Below are 23,761 nucleotides of genomic sequence, written 5' to 3' on the forward strand. Positions count from 1 at the left end.
AGCTTCGCATCATCCACAAACAGCTGAATATCCCTCTGCAATCCACTGACAATGTCATTGATATAAAGGTTAAACAATATAGGTCCAATACTGAGCCCTGTGGGACCCCACTTGTAACCCTTTGCCTCCTTGAAACTGCCCTACCATACAACTCTCTGATACCTATCCTGAATCCTGACCCATGTGCTCCAACTTAAATATCAGCTTATCATGTGGCACCCTGTCAAATGCCTTTGCTAAGTCCAAGAAAATGGAAAATGTCAGCAGTTCATTTGTTTCTCTTGTAATGTTTTTGTATATCTCTTTTACTACTATGCACCCAATGAAGTTTTCTATAAGAAGATGTAACTAGTTGTGTGCTGAAATAATGAATACTATTTTTCCAATTTTGGTATCTCTCAGCTTCTAGTCATTAAATTTCTTTAATTATGTCATATAGTGAGTAAATCCAAAGCATCAAAAAAAAAAAAAAAATATATATATATATATATATATTCAAAAATAAAGTTTAGAAAGATTAGCAGATTTAAAAGTAATATTTCCCAATGAAGTAAAGTGTCAAATTTTTTTATAAGGACATTATTATTATCATTATTAATATCTGACCTCCATTGAGTCAAAGGACTCATCACAGGAGTTCTATACGCTCTCTCTCATACCAAAAGATCTTTGAACTATGCTTGAAACCATTCACAGTTTTACTCACTTTCAGGCAATACATTCCACCCACCAATCACTCTCCCTGCAAAGAGCCTGTTTCTTACTCCTCTACTCACATCCTCCTTATACAGCTTTCATGAATAGCCTCTAGTTCTCCCCTTCTCTCCCTCTACTCTATGTAATATCTTCTCCATGTTAACCTGGTAACAGCTCCTCACCAACTTGTATGTCTCAATCATTTTTCTCTTCTTCAATTCATAAGTCTCTGTAAATTGTATTCCCTCAATCTCTCCTCATATTTGACATTCCATAAACCTGGCATTAACTTTCTAAACCTTCTCTGGATCTTCTCCAATACATCCTTATCCCAATAAAAACCAGGCGACAAATATTAATATGAATAGAAAGAAAATGCATTCATTCTGAATATATCAGAGTATATGCATTTTTTTAAAATCAAAATCTTATTTTCTTATCACAGGACCAGCAAACCAGTCCTGTGAACATGCACATCTACAGACCTAAATACTTACTGTAGGGAAAGGAATTCAACAAGAAACTAACTTGTTTTATAATCATTATTCCCTAGTAAAGTAGCATATTGTTATCCCACCAACCATAAGGTTGAGGAGAGAAGAACACATGTCACATTATTATAAAATGTGACCAATAAGGTCTTTTCAACTAAACATGAGTTAGCTGGTTATGAGCTGGCAGAGGCTTAAAAAGTTTTTTAAAACCATTAAAAAAAAAAAGAAAAGAGAAAAACTCTCTTATAAAACAGATAAGTTAGTCAGAGAACATCTGCAGTTGTCAGTTATAGCCAGCTACATAAATAAAATAAATGCCTATCATTATTAAACGACACTGCTGTTTTTGGAAACATTAAATTTTAACTTTTACTTTATAGGTATTTGGTGACAAAGATTCGGATGGATTTTATAAAGGAGAAGCAAATGGCCATATTGGATATGTTCCCTGTAATATGGTTTCTGAAATTCAGGTTGAGGATGAAGTTGTAACTGAACAGCTTATGAATGAAAATATTGTAATGCATTCTCATGCTCGTCATTCCATCCCATCAGGTGAGTTTGAAAATATGCAAACAAGTTTAAAATATTGTATTAGGGATTAAAGAAATGTTTCCAGTGTTTAACATGGCACACAAATTATACTAAAATTGCATTTTTTTTTAAAATATGGACTAACAGTTTATCATTATAAATCATCATTGTAAAACAATTAATTAAATGATAATTTCTATATTTCCACAGGTTTAATAATTTACTTATTTCACATTATGTTTCACTTCATGCATAAATCTTGAGACTTTATTAACTAAATGATGAAACTAACTACTAATCCATAGATTGCAAGGGGATATTCAGTTGTTTGCAGATGATGCAAAGCTGGGAAGGATTATTAGTAATAGTGTAGATGCAGCAGCCCTGCAAGAGAATTTGAATAAGCTAGATAGATGGGTAAATGAATGGGGGTGTCGGTTTAATGCAGCAAAATGTTAGGTCTTCAGGTTTGGGACACATTGATGGGATGCTGCATACTCTATTGGAGGAGTTATACTGGAGGAAGTAGGGGAGACAAGAGATCTGGGGTTGATGATTGATAGAAATCTGAAATTTAGGGGACATATTGCAAAGGTGATGAAGGTAACGCAGAGGCTGCAATAATGAGAAGGGCACTGACCAGTAGTGATAAAAGAGTTATCATTCCGTTGTATAAGACTCTGATCAGACCACACTTAGACTATTGTTCACAGATTTTGGTCCTCAGGATTTGAAGGGGATAAATTAACTGTGGAAAGGGTACAAAGGCAGATAACAAAGATGGTTTCAGGAATGTATAATGTTAGTTATGAGGATCAGCTGAGGGAATGTGTACTGCAGAGGTTGGTGGATAGAAGAAGGAGAGGTGATATGATTAAGACTTTTAAGCTTTTGAGAGGTGTTTACAGGGTTGACACTGAGGAGTTCTTTCGCTTGGTTGAACATCATGAAGGAGTCATGACAAGGGACCGTCCCTGAAAGTTATGAAAGGAAACTGTGAGCAAGAGGGTGAGGAGTGGCTTCTTTGCATGGAGGGTGGTTGAACCATGGAATGCATTGCCTGATGGAGTGGTGAGAGCAAGAATGGTCAATGAGTTCAAGGAGTGGTATGATGGACTTTGTGTTTCTTAGGGGAGGACCTCCCCTCGATGAGTCTTGATAGACTTTGTGTTTCATAGGAAAGACTGATTCTTTTGACTCTATGGAGTCCTGAATAATAATAATAAAAAATAATAACCAATACCATGGAATTGAACATAGTATTTTCTTAAGTTTGTTATAATTTCCAGCTTTGTCGTTCAGCATGTAACCTTTCCTAATTAGAACATCCATATACTTAGCTATTTCCTAGGTCAGTATGGCATCATCATCATCACTATCACCAAGTATTGGCAAAACAGTCCTGTCCTTAACTGATACTCTTTTGATGCTATGATCAAATGTAACACTCTTTGACTTTGAGTTACTTTTTTCACATGCTGCTTTAGAAAGCTGTCTCCCAACAGTGCAATAAATTCTTCTTCATTTTTATCATGAGTTTTCTCTGCTAACCAATCAATATTTGGATAATTTGTCTTCTTAATTCCCCCCCCCTCCCCAATCAATGATCACTTATTTAGTAACCAGTGCTTAAGTTCCATAATCAGTATCATTTAGCATTGCATTTCATTGTCAGCGGCAAATGAACTGTCAGGTCTGTAACAACACCCCCACCATATATTTCATCCTGTTAGCCTTCACTTCATACCAAATAGCTTGAAACTCACTGCTACATGGAAATTATTATTATTGTTTCATGAGTTTTTATCCTGACCAAACACAAATGATCAGATTGGGGAGATTTCTCTTTCCTTTCTCTGCAAACACTCATCCAAATCAGAAGTGTAGAGGTCACCCCTTTATCAGATATCTGATATCATTAGTATCCTCCACCCCCTCCTCTTCCTTCTCTTCTGTTCTGTATTCTTTATACTCAATTCCAGTTATTACATCTGAGTCTGACAGCCATGTTTCAGTATTGCCAACTATCTTAGGTCATGATATATTCACCAAGGTAACAAACTCAACCACTTTTTTTTACCGACAGTTCTGGCATTTGTATATAGACATAAGTTATCTCTTGGTTTTTTCATAAACTTATATTTGCATTCTGCTTTGCCCATTTGGGCAGATTTCTCATTCCTTTCGTTTCTCTGCATACACTCATTCAAATCCAAACTGTAGAGGTCACCCCCCCTTTATCAGATTCATAACCATGCTCGTTATCATGTTTGCTTACCTTAGATGACTTACACACACATACACATGCACATATACATATTCTCTCTGTCCCTCCCATGATCATCTAGTGTCCCTGACTTTCTTCTTCATGTTGCACCCCAGTGAATAATTTCTCCAGGTTCCTGATGCCAAATCTATTCACTTGCAGGGCATCAATCTTATATGAGTCTTTTCTCCCATCAAATGCACTCTACACATTCAAACAGCACATCCATTTTACTGCACAGCTTGCATGTTAAAATTTATTAGCATTAACTTTTTTGTTCAAGGAATTTTAGGTGAGTGGTGAATGTACTAAGGGGGACCCAAAACATGATGAGATGGGATGTGTCTCTTATGTAAGGATACCAATGACACTGAAAAAAATGAATGACAAATGTTGCAAGCCTTGAAGCTATAATAGGGGTCATATTGATATAGAGTGAGTTATGTTGCATCTAAACCATTTTGGAGAAGGAATTAGTTATTTGAAGGACACAATATTCAATTAGGGAAGAGTGTCTACATTTGGAGCAATTAATTTTCTGACTTTTGAGTTTAATGTTGAAATGTTCAGTAAAACTGTAAATTATGAGCAATGAAATTATTAACTTTGGGAAATTTCAGGTTTAGTTGGGATTTGGTGTTCAGATAGTCTGTAAAACTGGAAATAAGATATACCAGAACATTTGGTTTTCATGTATTGGGTCCTCTAATTGTGTCTTCATAGCACAGTTAAAGGTCAACAGGACATTTTGTTTGGAAAAAGACCCAAGTTCGATGCTCATCATGATGAGAGGAATCTTTATTTTGGCTTCTTCAATTGAAGGTGAGTTAGCCAATCTCGTATGGACGTAGCAGGGTTTTCATCCTGCATACAGGTAAATCAGCCATGAGAACACATGCAATTTACAGACAGAAATACTGTTAGTGGTGATAGTAGGAGGAAGATGGCATTTTGTATTGATGATAATAGTGGCATTGTGGTAGTAATAGTAGTAGACAGAGGATTAAGGAGGGAAGGCAATGAGTTGTGCTTTGTGGAGTAGAGTGCCCTTCTGAGATGAGTCCTTGGACTTTCAAATCTCATGTCAATCTGGCTTCCCTTCTCTGCTCTCATAATCCATTTCCTTCCCTCTCTATTCCAGGTGTTTACAAGGTTCCTTGTTCTTGCAAATTATCATATTATGGTCAGACTGGGAGATCTTCTAACATCTGCCTAGAAGAACACAAGCAAATACATCCACGACTATAATTGTGGTCAATCAGGTCTAGCAGACCATACCTTAGATATCTTACACAGAAGATGGAAGAAAACTATCATGCACCATTGCAGCAAATACAAACTAGCATCCACAGCAGACTGAAAAAACCAGCCTAATCTTAATAAATATGGTTGCATTAAAATTCCCTATAGGAAACTTTAAGCCTCTCACCCAACATCTAAGGCTAGCTAACAGCACCCATAGTGGATGTTCCTCATAGGACTTTAGTCTTCATTTATTCTACCTCATTTCTTCCACTTATTGTTTCTTGCGTGTGTTTTTGTGTGTGTTATTACAATTTTAAAATTGTATTCTGATGATGTCTCTTTTGAAATATTGATATTTATTAAAATTGTTGTTTAATTATTTCTCTTTGTGCTGTAAATTATTCCATTAAAGTACAACATTTTATGTAAACCAGCACCTAAGCCTTAATACTTGTTTAATCCTTGGACTTCTTGGAGGTATCATGTAATAATAATAATAATAATAATATATTAGATCAAAGTTTGAAAAGGGCAGATAACCAGATGGTTGGGTATTAGGAAGTTGGATATCTTGTAAGTATAGGCCTGAACAACACTTATTACATCTGTTCAGCAATGCACAAGATACACAGAATTTCAGTTTCAGAGAAAGGGTGTACAATTGGTATATGTACTGCATATGCAGTATGGTAAAAAAAAAAAAAAAAAAAAATATTGGTATTAGTGAGACTGTAGTATGAACTGTAGTATTGAGACTGTTATATGTAGTATGACTGTAGTAGGACTGGGGAATATTGTTATGATTTTAGAAGAGTGATTCCAACAAAGGTGCTGGTAGCTAGCCTTATTAAGATTAATGACATTGAATGATGATGCCCTCCCATTAACAACTTGCTGATATTGATCAGATAGCCAGTCTCCAATCTAGTGAGTCGATCTGATATCAACATATCATGTGGTAATATATCAAAAGCCTTTGCAAAATATAAGTATACTACTGTGTATCCATCTCTCTTGTCCAATGCAGCTGTCACTTTATTGTAATAACTAAGTAGATTATGGAAATATGACCTCCCTTTAGCAAATCTGTGCTGTCCATCAAAGCTAATACTACTGTTGTCAACCCAATTCTGAATCCTGGTTTTTAGTAGTGTCTCCACAACACACAAATTGGCCTACAATTTAATGCTCTAGTTCTGTCATCTCCTTTATGAAGTGGTACAGTCTTCCTGTTCTTCTACTACTTTGGAACCTAACAATGATCCATTTTAAAAATTTTATGGAATTTACAACCGTGTTAAAAAAACTTTTTTTATTATCCCGACATTTCGATCTTCACATCAAGATCATCATCTGGAGCGTACATAAATACACAGGACAAGCTGAGTTACATCATTAACTGTAAGCTAGAGAAACAATGATTTGATCACATGTTATTCTACTGGCATGATCGGTGGTGGGAAAAAAAAAAATAAATAAAAAATAAATAAAATAAAATAAAAAATAAATTTTTACATCAAGCTAAATTCTATTTTTACAATGACAAGAATAAACATTCTTTTAGATGGTTTTCTTTCAAAAACAATTGGTGTCCTATTTTTTTAGTATTACAATTCTTATTTTTGATTTACAATACTGGTATTTCTACAGTCCTGTTTATAGTTGTTCTTGGTGAGAAAGGTCGAATATATACCTTCCATATGTTTGGGATTTTTAAACCATCATTGTTGTTCAGATTGGGGTGGTTGCTGATAATCTCACAGGCTTCCTTGAATTTCCGTTCATACCATGTTCTAGTGTGATGTAGACAGCTAGTGGTTTTCCAGTCAATTCTGTGTAAGGTATTCAGGGCATGATCAGAAAGGCCAGCTTCACCATAATTATTATATTTAATGTGTCGTTTATGTTCTTTTTGTCTAATAGGAATAGTGCGTCCTGTTTCTCCTATATATGGTATGTTGCAAGTACAATAAATCCGGTATACTCCAGGGTGAGCTAGTGGAGGGAGTGGGTCTTTGGATGAGTTGAGTAAGCTTTTTAATTTTGCAGGAGGTTTAAAGGTGGCCTTGAGGTTGTACTTTTGTAGTACTCTGTTTATTTTTACTGATATTCCTTTAATGTAGGGAATGGTTATTGTTTTACTGTAGTCTGGTTTGTCTTTGTTTTTTATTGTGGTTTTGTAGAGAATTTTGTTTATAGTGTTTTGGCTGTATCCGTTTTTTTGTAAGTTATTACTGATAATTTTAAATTCGTCTTTCAGTGCCTGTTCGCTGGAACAAATCGTCTGAGCTCTGTTTTTTAGCGTGTTGATGACACCTAGTTTTTTTGTGTTGGGTGGTGGTAGGAGTTTATGTGTATATATTGTCCCGTATGTGTCGGTTTTCGGAAAGGAAAGATTGCCCAAGGGAAGACGTGTGACAAGTGTATCTGGAAACGGAAGTGTGTTGTGTTTTTCAATTTCAATTGTGAGCTGTATGCGTTTGTGTTGTTTGTTTAGATGGCTAAGGAATGTGTCTAATGTCTGGCGGCCATGGGACCAGATCGCGAAAACATCGTCAACGTATCTATGCCAGACTTTGGGTTTTAGAGGGGAGGAATCTAGGGCAAGTTGCTCAAAATGTTCCATGTAAAAGTTAGCAACAGGGGGGGGGGGATAATGGCGAGCCCATGGCTGTGCCTTCTTTTTGTAAGTAGAAGGAGTTTTGCCATACAAAATAACCCGACCGTAATACATGCACAAAAAGCGCCGTGATATTTGGAGGGAATTTTTTCTGTAGGAGAAGGATTGTGTCATTGATTGGGACATTCGTAAAGAGGGCAGAGACGTCAGAACTGACTAATAAATCATCTTTTTCTAATGTAATGTCTTTGATGATGTTTATGAAGTGTTGTGTGTTTTTGATATAGGAAGGGGAATGACCTACCAACGCCTTGAGTGTTGTCACTAAATTTTTGGCTAAGTGATACATTGGGCTATCAATTCCTTCAACGATAGGTCTTAGCGGGGTGTTTTCTTTGTGAATTTTTGGTAGCCCGTAAATTCTAGTGGAGCGTGCGTAATGAGGGAACAGTTTTTTGACTGTATCTTCGGGCGATGTGGTAATTGATTTAAGTAGTTTCTCTGTTTTGTTTTTTGTTCTGTTAGTTGGGTTGTAGTTAACTAATTTGTATGTGTTATTGTCATGGTACGATTTAAAATGACAGTGGCATTTCCTTTATCGGCTCTGGTTATTACTATATTCGGATTTCTTTTAAGTGATTTTATCGCTGAACAAATTCCCTCCAGATATCACGCCGCATTTTGCGCATGTATTATGGTCGGGTTATTTTGTATGGCAAAACGCCTTCTACTTACAAAAAGAAGGCACAGCCATGGGCTCGCCATTATCCCCCCCCCCAATTGCTAACTTTTACATGGAACATTTTGAGCAACTTGCCCTAGATTCCTCCCCCTCTAAAACCCAAAGTCTGGCTTAGATACATTGACGATGTTTTCGCGATCTGGTCCCATGGCCGCCAGACATTAGACACATTCTTTAGCAACCTAAACAAACAACACAAATGCATACAGTTCACAATTGAAATTGAAAAACACAACACACTTCCGTTTCTAGATACACTTGTCACACGTCTTCCCTCGGGCAACCTTTCCTTCACTGTTTACCGAAAACCAACACATACGGGACAATATATACACATAAACTCCTACCACCACCCAACACAAAAACTAGGTGTCATCTACATGCTAAAAAATAGAGCTCAGATGATTGGTTTCAGTGAACAGGCGCTGAAAGACGAATTTAAAATTATCAGTAATAACTTACAAAAAAACAGATACAGCCAAAACACTATAAACAAAATTCTCTACAAAACCAGAATAAAAAACAAAGACAAACCAGACTACAGTAAAACTATAACCATTCCCTACATTAAAGGAATATCAGACAAAATAAACAGAGTACTACAAAAGTAGAACCTCAAAGCCACCTTTAAACCTCCTGCAAAATTAAAAAATGTACTCAACTCATCCAAAGACCCACTCCCTCCACTAGCTCACCCTGGAGTATACCGGATTTATTGTACTTGCAACATACCATATATAGGAGAAACAGGACGCACTATTCCTATTAGACAAAAAGAACATAAACGACACATTAAATATAATAATTATGGTGAAGCTGGCCTTTCTGATCATGCCCTGAATACCTTACACAGAATTGACTGGAAAACCACTAGCTGTCTACATCACACTAGAACATGGTATGAACGGAAATTCAAGGAAGCCTGTGAGATTATCAGCAACCACCTGAATCTGAACAACAATGATGGTTTAAAAATCCCAAACATATGGAAGGTATATATTCGACCTTCCTCACCAAGAACAACTATAAACAGGGCTGTAGAAATACCAGTATTGTAAATCAAAAATAAGAATTGTAATAATAAAAATAGGACACCAATTGTTTCTGAAAGAAAACCATCTAAAAAATGTTTATTCCTGTCATTGTAAAAATAGAATTTAGCTTGATGTAAAAATTAATTTTTTATTTTATTTTATTTATTTTTTATTTATTTATTTTTTTTACCACCAGAGGTCATGCCAGTAGAATAACATATGATCAAATCATTGTTTCTCTAGCTTACAGTTAATGATGTAACTCAGCTTGTCCTGTATATTTATGTAAGCTCCAGATGATGATCTTGATGTGAAGATCGAAACATCGGGATAATAAAAAAAGTTTTTTAACACGGTTGTAAATTCCATAAAATATTTAAAATGAATGCTGATTACCGTGTAACCCTAAAAGAAAGGACTAACAATAATTCCATAATGCCAAAACAGATGTTCAAAACTCTGGCATATTCCTTCAAAATACATGGTGATATATCAAGTCCCACATTATTAACATCAAGTTTGTTCAGTTCCTTATATTCTTCTTGCTAACTCACAGCCAGTCACTCCTCCTCATTCGGTGCTCTTAAACTCAACAAAATGTCACATTCACAAGGATGAACGACTTTTATTAACTGCTCATTAAATATCTCATATATATCTACATTAACAGTTATCCTTATACCATTTTATCTAATCAATTCCATCCTACCATAATCATTATTTTTGCTGGCTACATATCGAAAGAATTCCCTTGGTTTTATTATTTATTTTTTACTTAATTAGCTAGCTGCAGCTCATCTCATACTGCACTTTTGCTATTCTTTACCTATCCAGAGTCCTTCTTCCTACCTTCTCTTTGTACTCTTCATGGAATTGATTATTGTTAGTCATCTTATGTTGCCTCTATAATACCTTCTTTCTCTGTATTCATGCATCTTAACTTGTCTTATTTAACCTTCTGATCCTTGGAACACATTTAGACATTTCTTCTACTAGATAGTTTTTGAACTGCACCCAAGCAACATTGATCTCTTTCCACCCAACTCCTCATTCCATGCTACAGCTGCAGGCTGTCTCCTGAGCTTCTCACAATCACCAGCATTGTAGTTCCACATATACTTTTCCTCACAGAAATACTCACATGACAGGCAACCACTCAGGTAATCACTTTATAGTCACTCTCAACAATTGGAGGGAGATTTAACACATCATTTATAATGATTTCCTCTGATGAGATGATCAAATCCAAGGCCCTCAATCTTCACGTGCCACCTGTACATACCGAAAAACTTGAGAAATTAATTTTCTTTACTTCCACTTCCTATCTTGTCATCCTGGTCTATATTGCAATGATTAAATCACCCACAATGATCACTCTTTTCATATGCCCTCTTGCATCTCTACCTTGTTTGGATGTAACTGCTTTTTAATTATCAATCACACTCCATTTCCCTTTTTAACCTTTTTGTCTGCACAAAAATCTTCATACCCTTCCATTCCTATTCATGTCAGGATGTCATCCTCTTTTAACCATTTCTTACTTATTCCATCAATTTTTGGGTGAACAAACTCAATCAATGCAACTGTTTCATTTCCCTTGCTTCTGGTATTTCTGGCATTTGTATATCAACATAACAGCTCATTCCTGGAGTTATTGCACATTTCCTTGTTACCACCTATTAGATGTGACTTCTCCATACCCTTCTTAAGCTATTTCTTCTTCTCCTTTATCATTGCAAAGCTTCTTCAAATGCACCTATTCTCCCTGCATTCTAGGAAATGCCATTACTTTTTTTGACCACACACCCACACATTCACTTCCTAATTTGAGCATCGATCTTTCTCATGCTGTGTTCCCCTATTTACCCTGAGTCTCCTGATTTCCTGTTTGTTTTGTAATTTGTTCTCTCATTCTCTATATTCATGCTACCCACTTCTCAATTCATAAACACCCTTCAATCTCTTCTTCTTTACTCTATTGTAATTTCTTATCATGTCTTACTTGCTAAAATTTATCATCCGCACTCATTACTCCTCTTTCAGGCAGCAATCTTTCCAAATGACTCGCACCAAAACCATTCAAATGCAGTTCATCTCTCTTATACGTATTCGATTCATATATAATGAATCAAATATATAATGATTTATATTTGATTCATATATGTAATGAGTTGGAAGGACATACATTAACAAACTGCACTCCTTTCTCTTCACTCATTTCTGCTAATATTGAATGAGTTTAAGCACATTTTGATGAGCCTTGCACCCCCAGCAATGAGTTTCTGACTCCTTGGAGGTCTCGTGCTAATAATAATAATAATAATTTTAAATACTTTTTTGAACTTGTTTTTAAAAGCTGTCGAAAAAATATTTTCGTGCCATACTAAAGATAGCAGTGCATGAAGCAAGCGCAATCATTACCCCTTAGGTGACACACAATTGAGAATATATGACCAGAGGATCAGATCTCCACTCTTGCTAGTTAATCAGAAATAGGTTGGATAATAAGTTAATAAATGTATATGCATATCCTTTTATTATATCTTCTGTTTTTTTATCAAAGCATTTTTTTTTAACTTTTGGAACCTGTTGCTTACCAGCAGGGATTATAGTAAGCCACCACTATAAAAACATGGGAGAGGATGTAATAAATTTAGTTTAATCCTTTATCCAAGTGTGAGCAAACAAAGTTTGCGCCTGAAAGTATCTTCAGGACTGGGGTAAGGTGGTACAACACTAGGGCAACTCGTTGCAAAGGTGGAGCAAGATACCAACACTCCTGTCTCAGTATTTCCTATAATGCAAAACACATCTCCTTGCGGATATGTCTAATGTTATGCATTAAGGGAAGGGCCACTACCCAGACTAGTTTCGACCTTTATTGAGGTCTCTTCAGTGGGAGCCCGGCCCAAGTTCAGATACCAGGCAGAAGCATTAGCAGGTCATCTCTACCCATAGGAGCTGCCAAATGGTGTGCCACCCTTTTTTAATGAATTAATCTTCTGGATTTAGAGAAAGATGTTGAAAGTTTATTTTTCACTTGGTTAGAGTATAATAAATTTTGTTTAATCCTTTATTACCAATTAAATAAATTTAGTTGGTAGCTTGCTCCCCCTTTGCAATGAGTTTCTCTGGTGTTGTACCACCTTACCCCAGTCCTGAAGATACTTTCAGGCGCAAACTTTGTTTGCTCACACTTGGATAAAGGATTAAACTAAATTTATTATACTCTAACCAAGTGAAAAATAAACTTCCAACATCTTTCTCTAAATCCAGAGTAATTCATTAAAAAAAGGTGGCACACCATTTGGCAGCTCCTATGGGTAGAGATGACCTGCTAATGCTTCAGCCTGGTATCTGAACTTGGGCCGGGCTCCCACTGAAGAGACCTCAATAAAGGTTCGAAACTAGTCTGGGTGGTGGCCCTTCCCTTAATGCATAACATTAGACATATCCACAAGGAGATGTGTTTTGCACTATAGGAGATACTGAGACAGGAGTGTTGGTATCTTGCTCCACCTTTGCAACGAGTTGCCCTGGTATTGTACCACCTTACCCCAGTCCTGAAGGTACTTTCAGGCGCAAACTTTGTTTGCTCACACTTGGATAAAGGATTAAACTAAATTTATTATACTCTAACCAAGTAAAAAATAAACTTTCAACATGGGAGAGGATGGATGACTTTAATCTAGTACACACACACACACACACATACATATATATATATATAAAATAAAACCAAAAATAATAATATATTTGTTTCTAACACATATTACTATTTCTTAGGTCATAAAAATCCTAACTGGTCACACTTCCAGGCTAAGAAAATGGTTGCCTTATATGATTATGATCCACAAGAACTTTCTCCAAATGTGGACTCTGAGGTTTGTTTTCAAAAATATATCTTAAAAGTTTTTTTTTTTTAAGTTAAGGGATATTATCCCATATTGTTTCTTAGCCGAATAAGAAACTCAAAGAGTTTCATGCCGAATATAGAAACTGTATAAAGTTCAGTGATTCCAAGCGTAAGCAAATAGTGCAGCAACTGACCCTTGAAGGTAGTGCAAGCTGAGGCAACTCATACAAAGGGTGGAGCAAGCTCTGATCACTGTTCTTGATATTTACCCATAATGTGAACTTAACTCCTAGTAGCTGTATTATTGTTCAATATTATGAGAGAAGGTCACTACCCAGACTGGTTTCGACCTTTTTTGAGGTCTCATCAGTGAGTAGGTAGACCTAGTTAATACCAAGTTTGTAGCGAACAGAACTTACATCCCTTCTATGAGAATTGCCAAGAGGTGTCCTTTGGCTCTTCATTATAATTAGTATCTTAAAACAGTGTTTCTCAACCCATATGACATGACTTGCTGGTGAGCCATGAAGAATGAGGCAAGCTATGATCAGATTTAAGAAAAACAAATGCTTAAATAAATTAAAACAAAAATTTGATTGGTTTCACAATTTTACATCTTTTGGTTCTCTAAGATAAAATGCAGAATTTGAATTAACCAATCATGGGTGATTTAAAATTTGCATATTTGTGGTAGACTTCCTTTTGTAGAGTTTATACTCTCATACATATATAATACAAAAGTGAGCTGTGGAGTAATTATTAAAACCAGAAATAATCAAGTAAATGAAATTTTACTGCTCATCAAGTAAATGAAATTTTATATACAATCATTAAAGGATGTAACCTACATCCAGTCTTCTGTGTATCTGTCTGGATTTGTGCATTTTTCTGAACACTGAACTTAGACATCAAAAACATTTTGGAAACATGCTGTTGAGATCTGATGATGAAGTACAGGGTGAGCCAAAAGTCAGGAAGGGGGTCTGAAGTTTTAACTTTTTTTTTAATTATTATTTTTTTTTCTTTACAGATTTTATAAAGAAGACCTTGGAGATTAACCATGGAAAAATTCATAATTTACAAATTGACTACATTTTGACTAGAAGAAAACATCTTAAGGTTGTGACAAATTGTAAGGTAATTCCAACAGATCAAGTGGCACAGAAACACCGACTGTGTACGCAGACTTTAAAATAAGATCGAAGATAAGAAGCTCTGGAAATCATGAGATAAAAACAATTAAGTGGTTTCACTTAAAAGAAGAGAGTGTGAGGAATCATTTTAGGGAGAGGATATTAGAGAGGATTTCGGATGGACTGGAAAGTGTACAAGATGGGTGGAAACATAATTCAAAAGTAATCCTGAGCTGTGCAATCGACGTGCTGGGTGAGACATCTGAAAAGATTAGAGAGCAGAATGAGGGTTGGTGGTGGAATAATAATGTTCAAGAAGCAGTGACAGCTAAGTGGTAGGCAAAGCAGAAGTGGGATGAGTCAACAGTGGAAGAGGACAGAGAGAGAGAAAGCAAGAAGCCAAGAGAGTTGTGGCGCAGGCAAAGGCCATGGCATATCAAGATCTGTATGATCAATTAGAAACAAAGGAAGGACAGAGAAAAATTTACCAACTAGCAAAATGTAGAAATAAAGTAGCAAAGGACATCTTACATGTGAGGCAAAGACACTGAAGGAAGAGTATTATGGAGGGATGTGGACATAAGAAACAGATGGAGAATATACTTTGAGGGACTTTTGAATGAGGAAAATGTGAGGACTCACAGAGAAGATGGGCAGCCTTCTTAGGGGATGGTGCAGAACATCAGTAGAGTGGAAGTGAAGGAGGCCATTAAGAGGATGAAGAATGGAAAATCGGTGGGCCCAGACAGGATTCCAGTGGAGGCATGGAAGGCACTGGGGGAAGAGGGAATTGACCTGCTGTGGGACCTGTTCATGAAAGTTTGCCAACAGGAAAATATATCTGAGAAATGGAGGGAGAGTACTCTTTACCCATCAACAAGGGTAAAGGGGATGCACAAGACTGTAAAAATTACAGAGGAATAAAGTTGATGTCCCATGCAATGAAAATCCTAGAAAGGGTTCTTGATGGAAGATTGAGGAAGGAGGTGGAGATTGCAAAGGAACAATTTGGCTTCATGCCTGGTAGATCAACGACAGATGCTATCTTTGAGTTATGACAGATGATGGAAAAGTTTCGAGAGAAACAATGGGAGCTACATCTGGTGTTTATTGATCTGGACAAAGCATACGATAGAGTGCCAAGGCAAGAAGTCTGGAGGTGTCTGAGGGAGAAGAAGGTACCAGAGAAATATGTCAGGTTGGTGCAGGAGATGTACAGAAATGTGTAGACAAGAGTTCAGACCTGTCTGGGACAGACAGAAAGTTTTCAAGTAACAGTTGGTATGCATCAAGGGTCAGCATTAAGTCCGTTTTTGTTTAATATTGTGATGGAGGAGGTGAGAGAAGACGCACCTTGGACAATGTTGTATGCAGATGACATCTTGCTATGTGCAGATTCAAGAGAAGAAGTGGCAGCAAAACTGGAAAGATGGAGGAAAGTACTGGAAGAGAGACTGAGCAGAAGTAAGACAGAGTATATGTGTTGCAAAGTGGATGGAAGCCAGGAGACAGATCTGGAGCTGGAAGGAAATGTCATCAGGAAGGTGAGGGACTTTAGATACTTAGGTTCAACAGTGGAAGAAGATGGAGGAGCTGAGAAGGAAGAGGGATGTCGGATACAAGCGGGTTGGAGGAACTGGAGAGAGAGAGAGAGATGGCTGGAGTGCTATTCAATAAGAGGGTGCGATCAATCTGAAAGGCAAAGTCTATAGGATAGTAGTGAGGCCAGCTATGATGTATGCTATGGAAACTGTGGCCCTGAGGAAAAATAACATTAGCAGGATGGAGATAGCAGAGATGAGAATGCTTAGGTGATGTGCGCTGTGACCAGAAATGATCGTCTAAGAAATGACTGTGAGGGGAACAGTGAAAGTTACGAACTTAGGAGCAAAGATACAGGAGGCAAGGTTGAGATAGTTTGGTCATGTGATGAGGAGGTAGGACGAATATGTGGGAAGAAAGGTCATGCAGATGGATGTGCAAGGAAGGAGGAAGCGTGGGCAGCCAAAGAAGAGATGGAGGGAGCTGGTAGAAGAGGACTTGAGGATGAAGAACGTGGATGTGGTGACAGCCCAAGACAGGAGGATGTGGAGGAGACTCATCATTAACAGTGACCCCACTTAAGTGGGACAAGCTGAAGAAGAAGAAGAAGAAGAAGGAAGAATGATCATGGGTAGATGATGATAATGTATGAAAATGGTAGAATGGTAACTGCTGCAGAAGGCATTGTTGAGGTATTCAGTGATCAATTTATAAAGGTGATTTATCCTGATCAGGGTGGAATCATGAGGAACATGTCTACAGGACTTAGGAGAGGATTCCTTAATTGTGAGTGAGCAGGAGGTATTTGAGAAAATAAATACCCTTGATATCAATAAGGTGATAGGATTTGACATATCACCACACATCTCTGTTTAATAAGTGGCTGACAATAGCATAGGTTCAAATGAAGTGGAAGGAGGGTAAAATTGTTCCACTCAGGTAGTAGAGAGATTGGTGAGAGGTAGAATACAAAATTGGGTTGATAACAGCAGTATTTGGTTATCAGCATAGGTTTGTTAAGGGGGTGGTGGTCATGTTTTACTAACTTATTTATGTACTATATCAAGGTGACAAATACCTTGGACAGGGGAGATGCATATACAGTGGTGTACCTGAATTTTACAAAAGCTTTTGATAGACTTCCACACAAATGATTAAATAAATTGAAACAGATAGGATCAGATAACAGACTTTTGAGTTCGATCATTGACTGGTTGTCAGATAGGTATCAGAAAGTTGTATATGGGAGTGTGGTTTCCCATAAGAGGAAGGTCAATAGTAGTGTACCATAGGGATGAGTTTTGGGACCATTGTTATTCAATTTGTATGTTAATGATATTGGAATAGGTTTAACTACTGATAAGCAGCTGCTTGCAGATGATGCAAAATTGGGAAAGCAATGCAGAGCCAAGATGACATTATGGTCTTACAGGAAGACTTGAATAGATTGCATGAATGGGCAGGTAAGTGGAACTATCAATTCAATTTTGCAAATTGTAAAGTTTTGAGATTTGGTAATCAACAATGGGATGCAAATTATACACTTGGTGAGAAAACTTTAAAGACAAGTAGAGTAGATGAGAGATCTGGGAGTGATGGTGGACAAGGACATGAAATTACAGGGTCCACATTGCAAAAGTTGTAAAGATGTCACATTGGATAATGGTAATGATGCAGAGGACCCTGACATGCAGAAATAGAGAGATTATGATTCCATTGTATAAGGCCTTGATCAGGCTTCATATGGATTATTGTGCACAGATTTGGTCACCGGGTTTTCATGGTGATGACGATCTGTTGGAAAAAGTACAGAGAAGATTCACATAGGTAGTCAGTGGTCTTTGGAATGTGGAGTACGAGGACAGATTGAGGGAATGTAAGTTGCAGAGCCTCGTGAATAGGAGGAAGGGGGGGGGGAGGATATGATTGAGACATATAAGCTGGTCAGGGGTTTGTTATGAGGTTGAGATGGAAGAAATTTGTCATAGAATGATAGAGGGTGGGGGTAGAACAAGAGGCCATTACTGGAAACTGTATAAGGAGGGTGTGAGCAGAGGAGTGAGGAGCAGTTTCTTTGCGTGGAGAGTGATTAGTGAGTGGAATGCTTTGCCTGAATGTGTTGTGAATGTAGACACCTTGAATGAGTTTAAGGTTGGATAAGCATTGTGTGTGATAGTGTGTACCTCCTGTGATGAGTCTATTAACATCCATGGAGGTCAGATGTTCATAATAATAAGAATAATAATAATAAAAGAATCCACCAAATTGGCTCCAATATAAGCTGCCTCACTGAACTGCAATTGCCGCGCTTGAAAGAACAAGAACTCTCATTCAATACCAAAATAATCTGATGTCAGAAAGTTATATTTTTTTATGTGAACTGTCTGACAGTGCATACTAGAGAGTTATAAAACTGTATTTTGATAAAGTAAATTATATAGAAATAGTGGTTATTAAAACTCCAGCATTATTTTAAAGCCGAATATATGTAGAAACTGCAGATGTTTCAAAATTTTGATCAGAAAGCTTATGAGAATACAATTCTCAGTATTGGAGTTGCCTTAGTTTGCACCATACTTAAAAGAGACAAATGCTGCTCAGGTGTCCATTCTTTTGCCTTTTATTAGCCTATTGACTAACAGCTGTTTTTTCAATCGGTTGGTTCTCTTCAGAGACAGGCAGAAACCTTAAGAGAGCAAGAACTCCCATTCAATAATAAAGCAATCCAATGACGAATAGTATAGCTTATTTAAAATTATTTAAAATAAAGAGCTAATAAGCTTCATTTCGGCGATGTAAACATTATTTAAATTAAGGGGATATTAAATCCCACATTGTTTTAAAACCGAATAAGAAACTCAAAGATCGGAATCAAGGAGTTTCATGCCGAATATAGTAACTATAAACGTATCGGCGACTACTAACGTAAGCTAAAGCACGTAGTTCAAGTACATAGTACAAACTAGGGCAACTCGTAGCAAAGATGGAGAAAGTTCTGATTGCTATTCTTAGTATTTTCCATAATGTAAAACCCATCTCCTAGGAGATGTATGATGTTATACATTATGGTGGGAGGTCACTACCCAGACCGGTTTCGATCTTTATTGAGATCTCATCAGTGAGTATCTAGACCAAAGTATAATACTAAGGATAGAGTGAAAAGAACTTATATACTCTGCTATACGAGTTGTCAAAAAGGTGCACCCATAAATTATTTAAAATAAAGAGCCAATAGGCTTCATTTTGGCAATGTAAACATTATTTAAATTAAGGGGATATTAAATCCCACATTGTTTTAAAATCGAATAAGAATCTCAAAGATCGGAATCAATAAAACAATGTGGAATTTAATATCCCCTTAATTTAAATAATAGTATAGCTTATATTTTTCTGAATCTCAAACCAGCATCATCTTCAATAAATTAAATATACCAAGAAATTATAATCTTCATTTAATCCTTTATTCATGTGTAAACAAACAAAGTTTGCGTGTGAAGTAACTTCATGACTTGGCAATTCATGTATAGAGGCCAATGACTTCACATCACTTGCCTTAGTATCTCATAATACAAAACACATATCCTTACAGACATGTATAATGCTATGCATTATGGGAAGGATCACTACTCAGACCAATTTCAACCTATATCTCATCAGTGGGAGCCAGACCTCCAGAAGAACCTTGATACTAAGGTTGAAGTAATGCAGAAGCCTTATTTCCATGTATGAGTAGCCAAAAGGTGTCGCAACTTTGTGTGAAGTTACTTCATGTGCAAATTTTCATGAAAAGAAAATAACTAGTTTCCAAATCAAGAATGACAGGTATGAAATTGAAATTGGAAAGCAGCTGTAAAAAACTGGAAAACATTTTAAACGAAGCAGGCTACACAACTGTTCCTTCACAGATTAAGGGCCTCATCAGGTTTATCCAAAATCTAGAACTTAAAGACTTACCATTGACACTTCATTAATCATTGTAACTCCTTTCTGAATTGCCTCATTAAATATATGAAGATTCCACATGCAAATTAAACAAGAAACTATATGGAAACTTATGCTATGCCATAATATCAGGTTTTTGTTTCTCCAAGAAACATACTTCTGCAGATATAAAGATATAATAACTTTAACAGATATCCACTTCTTTCTTATTGGAGTTTAGGAAGATTTAGCAGGGCTGGAATAGGTGTTTTTATTCTTGACCCCCACATTGGGTCATTCTGTGATATCCAAGGGGATGCAGAAGGGAGAATCTTTACTGTAGACTGTAAATACTGTGGATGTGTCATAATGTTTATAAATAAATTAAAGATACCAAGAAATTATATACTTGGTTTAATCCTTTATTCAAGCATTCAAATATTCAAATACTTTTTTCAAATATATAATATATATATATATATAAAGCTCAGGCCAGAAAAGTAACGAGTATTGTGAGAAAAGCTAAAATGGAGTACGAAAAGAAATTGGCCATGTAAGCTAAAGGCAATCCAAAAGAATTTTATCATTATGTCACAAGCAAAAGAAAGAATGAATGTGGAAGAATAACTTTATTGAATGCAGATGGTACACAAGTATCAGAAGCTAAGGAGATTGTTCAGTTAATGAGTGCTCACTTTGCTAAGATATATCAACCAGGTGTATGTAGCATGGTGCTACTGCTACGTTGGATGAAGAGTTAGAGGTTCATGAAAATGAGGTTGAAGAGCTCTTGCATAACCTGGATAAGAATTTCTCAATAGGGACAGATGAAATATCTGCCCGTTTGTTAAAGGAATGTTCAGCTGAATTGGCTAGGCCTTTCATTTGTATAACTTGAGTCTCAGCTCAGGAATGATACCACAGGAATGTACGATAGTACCATTGCACAAGGGTGGTGCAAAATCTGATGTGTCTACCTACCGACCTATTAGTATCTCTGGTGTGGTAGTGAAGATTTTAGAGAAGTTGGTAAGAACTCGCATACAGAAATGGGTAGACAAGCATTCTATACTCTGCAGGGAACAGCATGGGTTTAAGAAAGGAAGGTAATGTTTTAGCAATTTGCTCATATTTTATAACAAAGTTATGGCCAAGTTGGATAAAGGGAATGGATAACTTTGATATTGTTGGATTTTTCTAAGGCATTTGATAGGATACCACACGATAGGCTGTTGTGTAAACTGGAGAATATGGGATTGGAACATAATCTATTGACTTGGATCAGGGGATGGTTGACAGACAGATATCAAAAAGTGGTATACAGTGGGTTTTACCACTTTTTGATTTAAGTGGTAAACTGACTGCCAGATTTAAGGTAACCAGTGGCTCAGGGCCATTACTGTTCAATCTATACCTTAATGACATCAAGCAGGGTCTATTATCAGATTTGCAATTGTTTGCTGATGATGCGAAGATAGGCAGGGCAATCAGGGATGCTACTGATATTCAGCAATTACAAAATTATTTGAATAGACTGGAAATCTGGGCAAATGAAAATGGCTGTCAGTTTAATGTTAGTAGGTGTAAAGTGCACTTTGGCATGATTAGAGTTCCAGCGGCATATTATATTAGTGAGGTTATGCTATAAGAAACTGAAGAGGCAAGGGATCTTGGATTGGTGGATAAGAATTTAAAGTGCAAAGGTCACATAGCAAAAGTTGCAAATACAACTCAGAGGATAATTGCTATGTTGAAGCGAACCTTGACATGTAAGGATAAGGAAGTAATTTTGCCTCTTTATAAGGCTTTGATAAGACTTGGATTATTGTGCGCAGATTTGGTCTCCCGGGTTCCAAGGGAATAAAGAAGCTGTGGAAAGGATACAAAGAAGAGTTACAAAGATTATATCCGGATTATGAGGACAGATTGCAAGTATGTGGATTGCAGACTCTGGTTAACAGGAGAAAGAGGGATGATATGATAGAGGTCTGTAAACTTTTGAATGGGTGTTATAGCATTTCAGATGATGAAATTTTTCATTATATGGAAGGCAGGGAGAGAACATGGGGGCATCCATGGAAGTTAAGGTTTTTTCTCAGTCAAGAAAGGGTTAAGAGCTTGGTTTTTCTCCCAGAGAGCAGTGAATCAGTGGAATAATTTGTCCTTATGGGTAGTGAGTGCATCTAGTGTGAATGAATTCAAGGGTAGGTATGATAGCTGGGTTGGATAATTTACAGCCTCCATTGATGAGTCCTTGACTCCCTGGAGGTCTCAAATAATAATAATAATAATAATAAATACTTCAGGCACAAACTTTGTTTGTGCCTGAAGTATTTTTAGGACTGGGGCAACTCGTAATAGAAGAGCTAATGAATTCACATCACCTGCCTTAGTATCCCATAATGCAAAGCACATATCCTTATTAACATGTATAATGCTATGCATTGGGTAGTGACCTTCCCATCATGCATAGCATTATAAATGTCTGTACGGATATGTGCTTTGAATTATGGGAAACTAAGGCAAGTGATATGAAGTCATTAGCTTTTATATACGAGTTGCCCCAGTCCTGAAATTACTTCAGGTGCAAACTTTGTTTGCTTACACTTGGATAGAGGATTAAATGAAGTATATCATTTCTTGGTATCTTTAATTTACAGTATAACCAAGTGGAAAAACTTCCAACAAGATTAATAAATGTTTCCAATGGAACATTTAGACAAAAATTCTTCCAGGAACTGGAGCCATATTTATATTGTGCCCACTACATCATAGCAGGTGGAGACTGAAACTCTATTGAAAACCCCACATTAGACAATATAGGAGGATGCCCCAGGAGTGGAAAAGTAGGATATGCACAGTTAAAAACATGTCTCAAAAATGCTCAAGTAGCAGACATAGGGATGATTCGCAATCCTAATCTCCAGGCTTACACATACATGAATCAAGGTATTGGTACTCATCTCGATTTATATCGCTTACCACTTCTTGCAAACTTCTAAGGCAGTGCATATGTTCAACAGTGCTTCTGTTTTACAAGAATTCTTTTTGATTTTTGAGTAGAAGAGGTGTTATATATGGTTCAGTTCAGTTTAGAACATCCTGTTATAGATTTTCAATGTGGTAGGAAGTAATGTGATTCCTCTGTAATTTCTGTGTTCTTTAGATTACCTTTTTTGAGTATTTTCTTCACATGCAAAATTTGTTTATTTACACTTGGATAAAGGATGAAACTAAGAATATAATTTCTTGGCAACTTTAATTGATAGTATAACCAAGTGAAAATACTTTCAACATCTGTCTCTAATCCAAAGCGTTTTAGTAATAAGTTGTGACACCTTTTTATTACATGTATATGGAAATATAACTATTGCATTATTTTAACCTTGGAATTACTTCTTGGTCTAGTTCTCACTGATGAGAACCCAATAATTATTATTATTATTATTATTATTCAGGCCTCCATGGAGTCAAAAGACTCATCGTGGGAGGTCCTTCCTAAGAACATAAAGTCTGTCAACAAAGTCTATCATACCACTCTTTAAACTCATTGACCGTTCTCGCTCCCACCACTCCATCAGGCAATGCATTCCACGGTTCAACCACCGTCCATGCAAAGAAACCACTCCTCACCCTCTTGCTCACAGTTTCCTTTCGTAACTTCCAGGGATAGCCTCT

At 36.7% G+C, this 23,761-nt stretch overlaps 1 protein-coding gene across 1 annotated transcript in view; it reads left to right on the forward strand.

Moving 5' to 3' along the window:
• Positions 1-23,761, forward strand: part of LOC150104484 (RIMS-binding protein 2-like) — a 635,427-nt gene that overhangs the window by 571,377 nt on the left and 40,289 nt on the right. The window contains exons 15-16 of the mRNA XM_090395563.1: positions 1,571-1,745; positions 13,418-13,515. Coding sequence (XP_090251689.1) covers positions 1,571-1,745; positions 13,418-13,515 — 273 coding nt within the window. The remainder of the gene's footprint in view (positions 1-1,570; positions 1,746-13,417; positions 13,516-23,761) is intronic.

This window comes from Typopeltis vanoorti, chromosome 7 (genome assembly GCF_054136105.1).
Source record: "Typopeltis vanoorti isolate ZY-2024b chromosome 7, IOZ_Tvanoo_1.0, whole genome shotgun sequence".
In the NCBI taxonomy this organism is placed as follows: domain Eukaryota; kingdom Metazoa; phylum Arthropoda; class Arachnida; order Uropygi; family Thelyphonidae; genus Typopeltis; species Typopeltis vanoorti.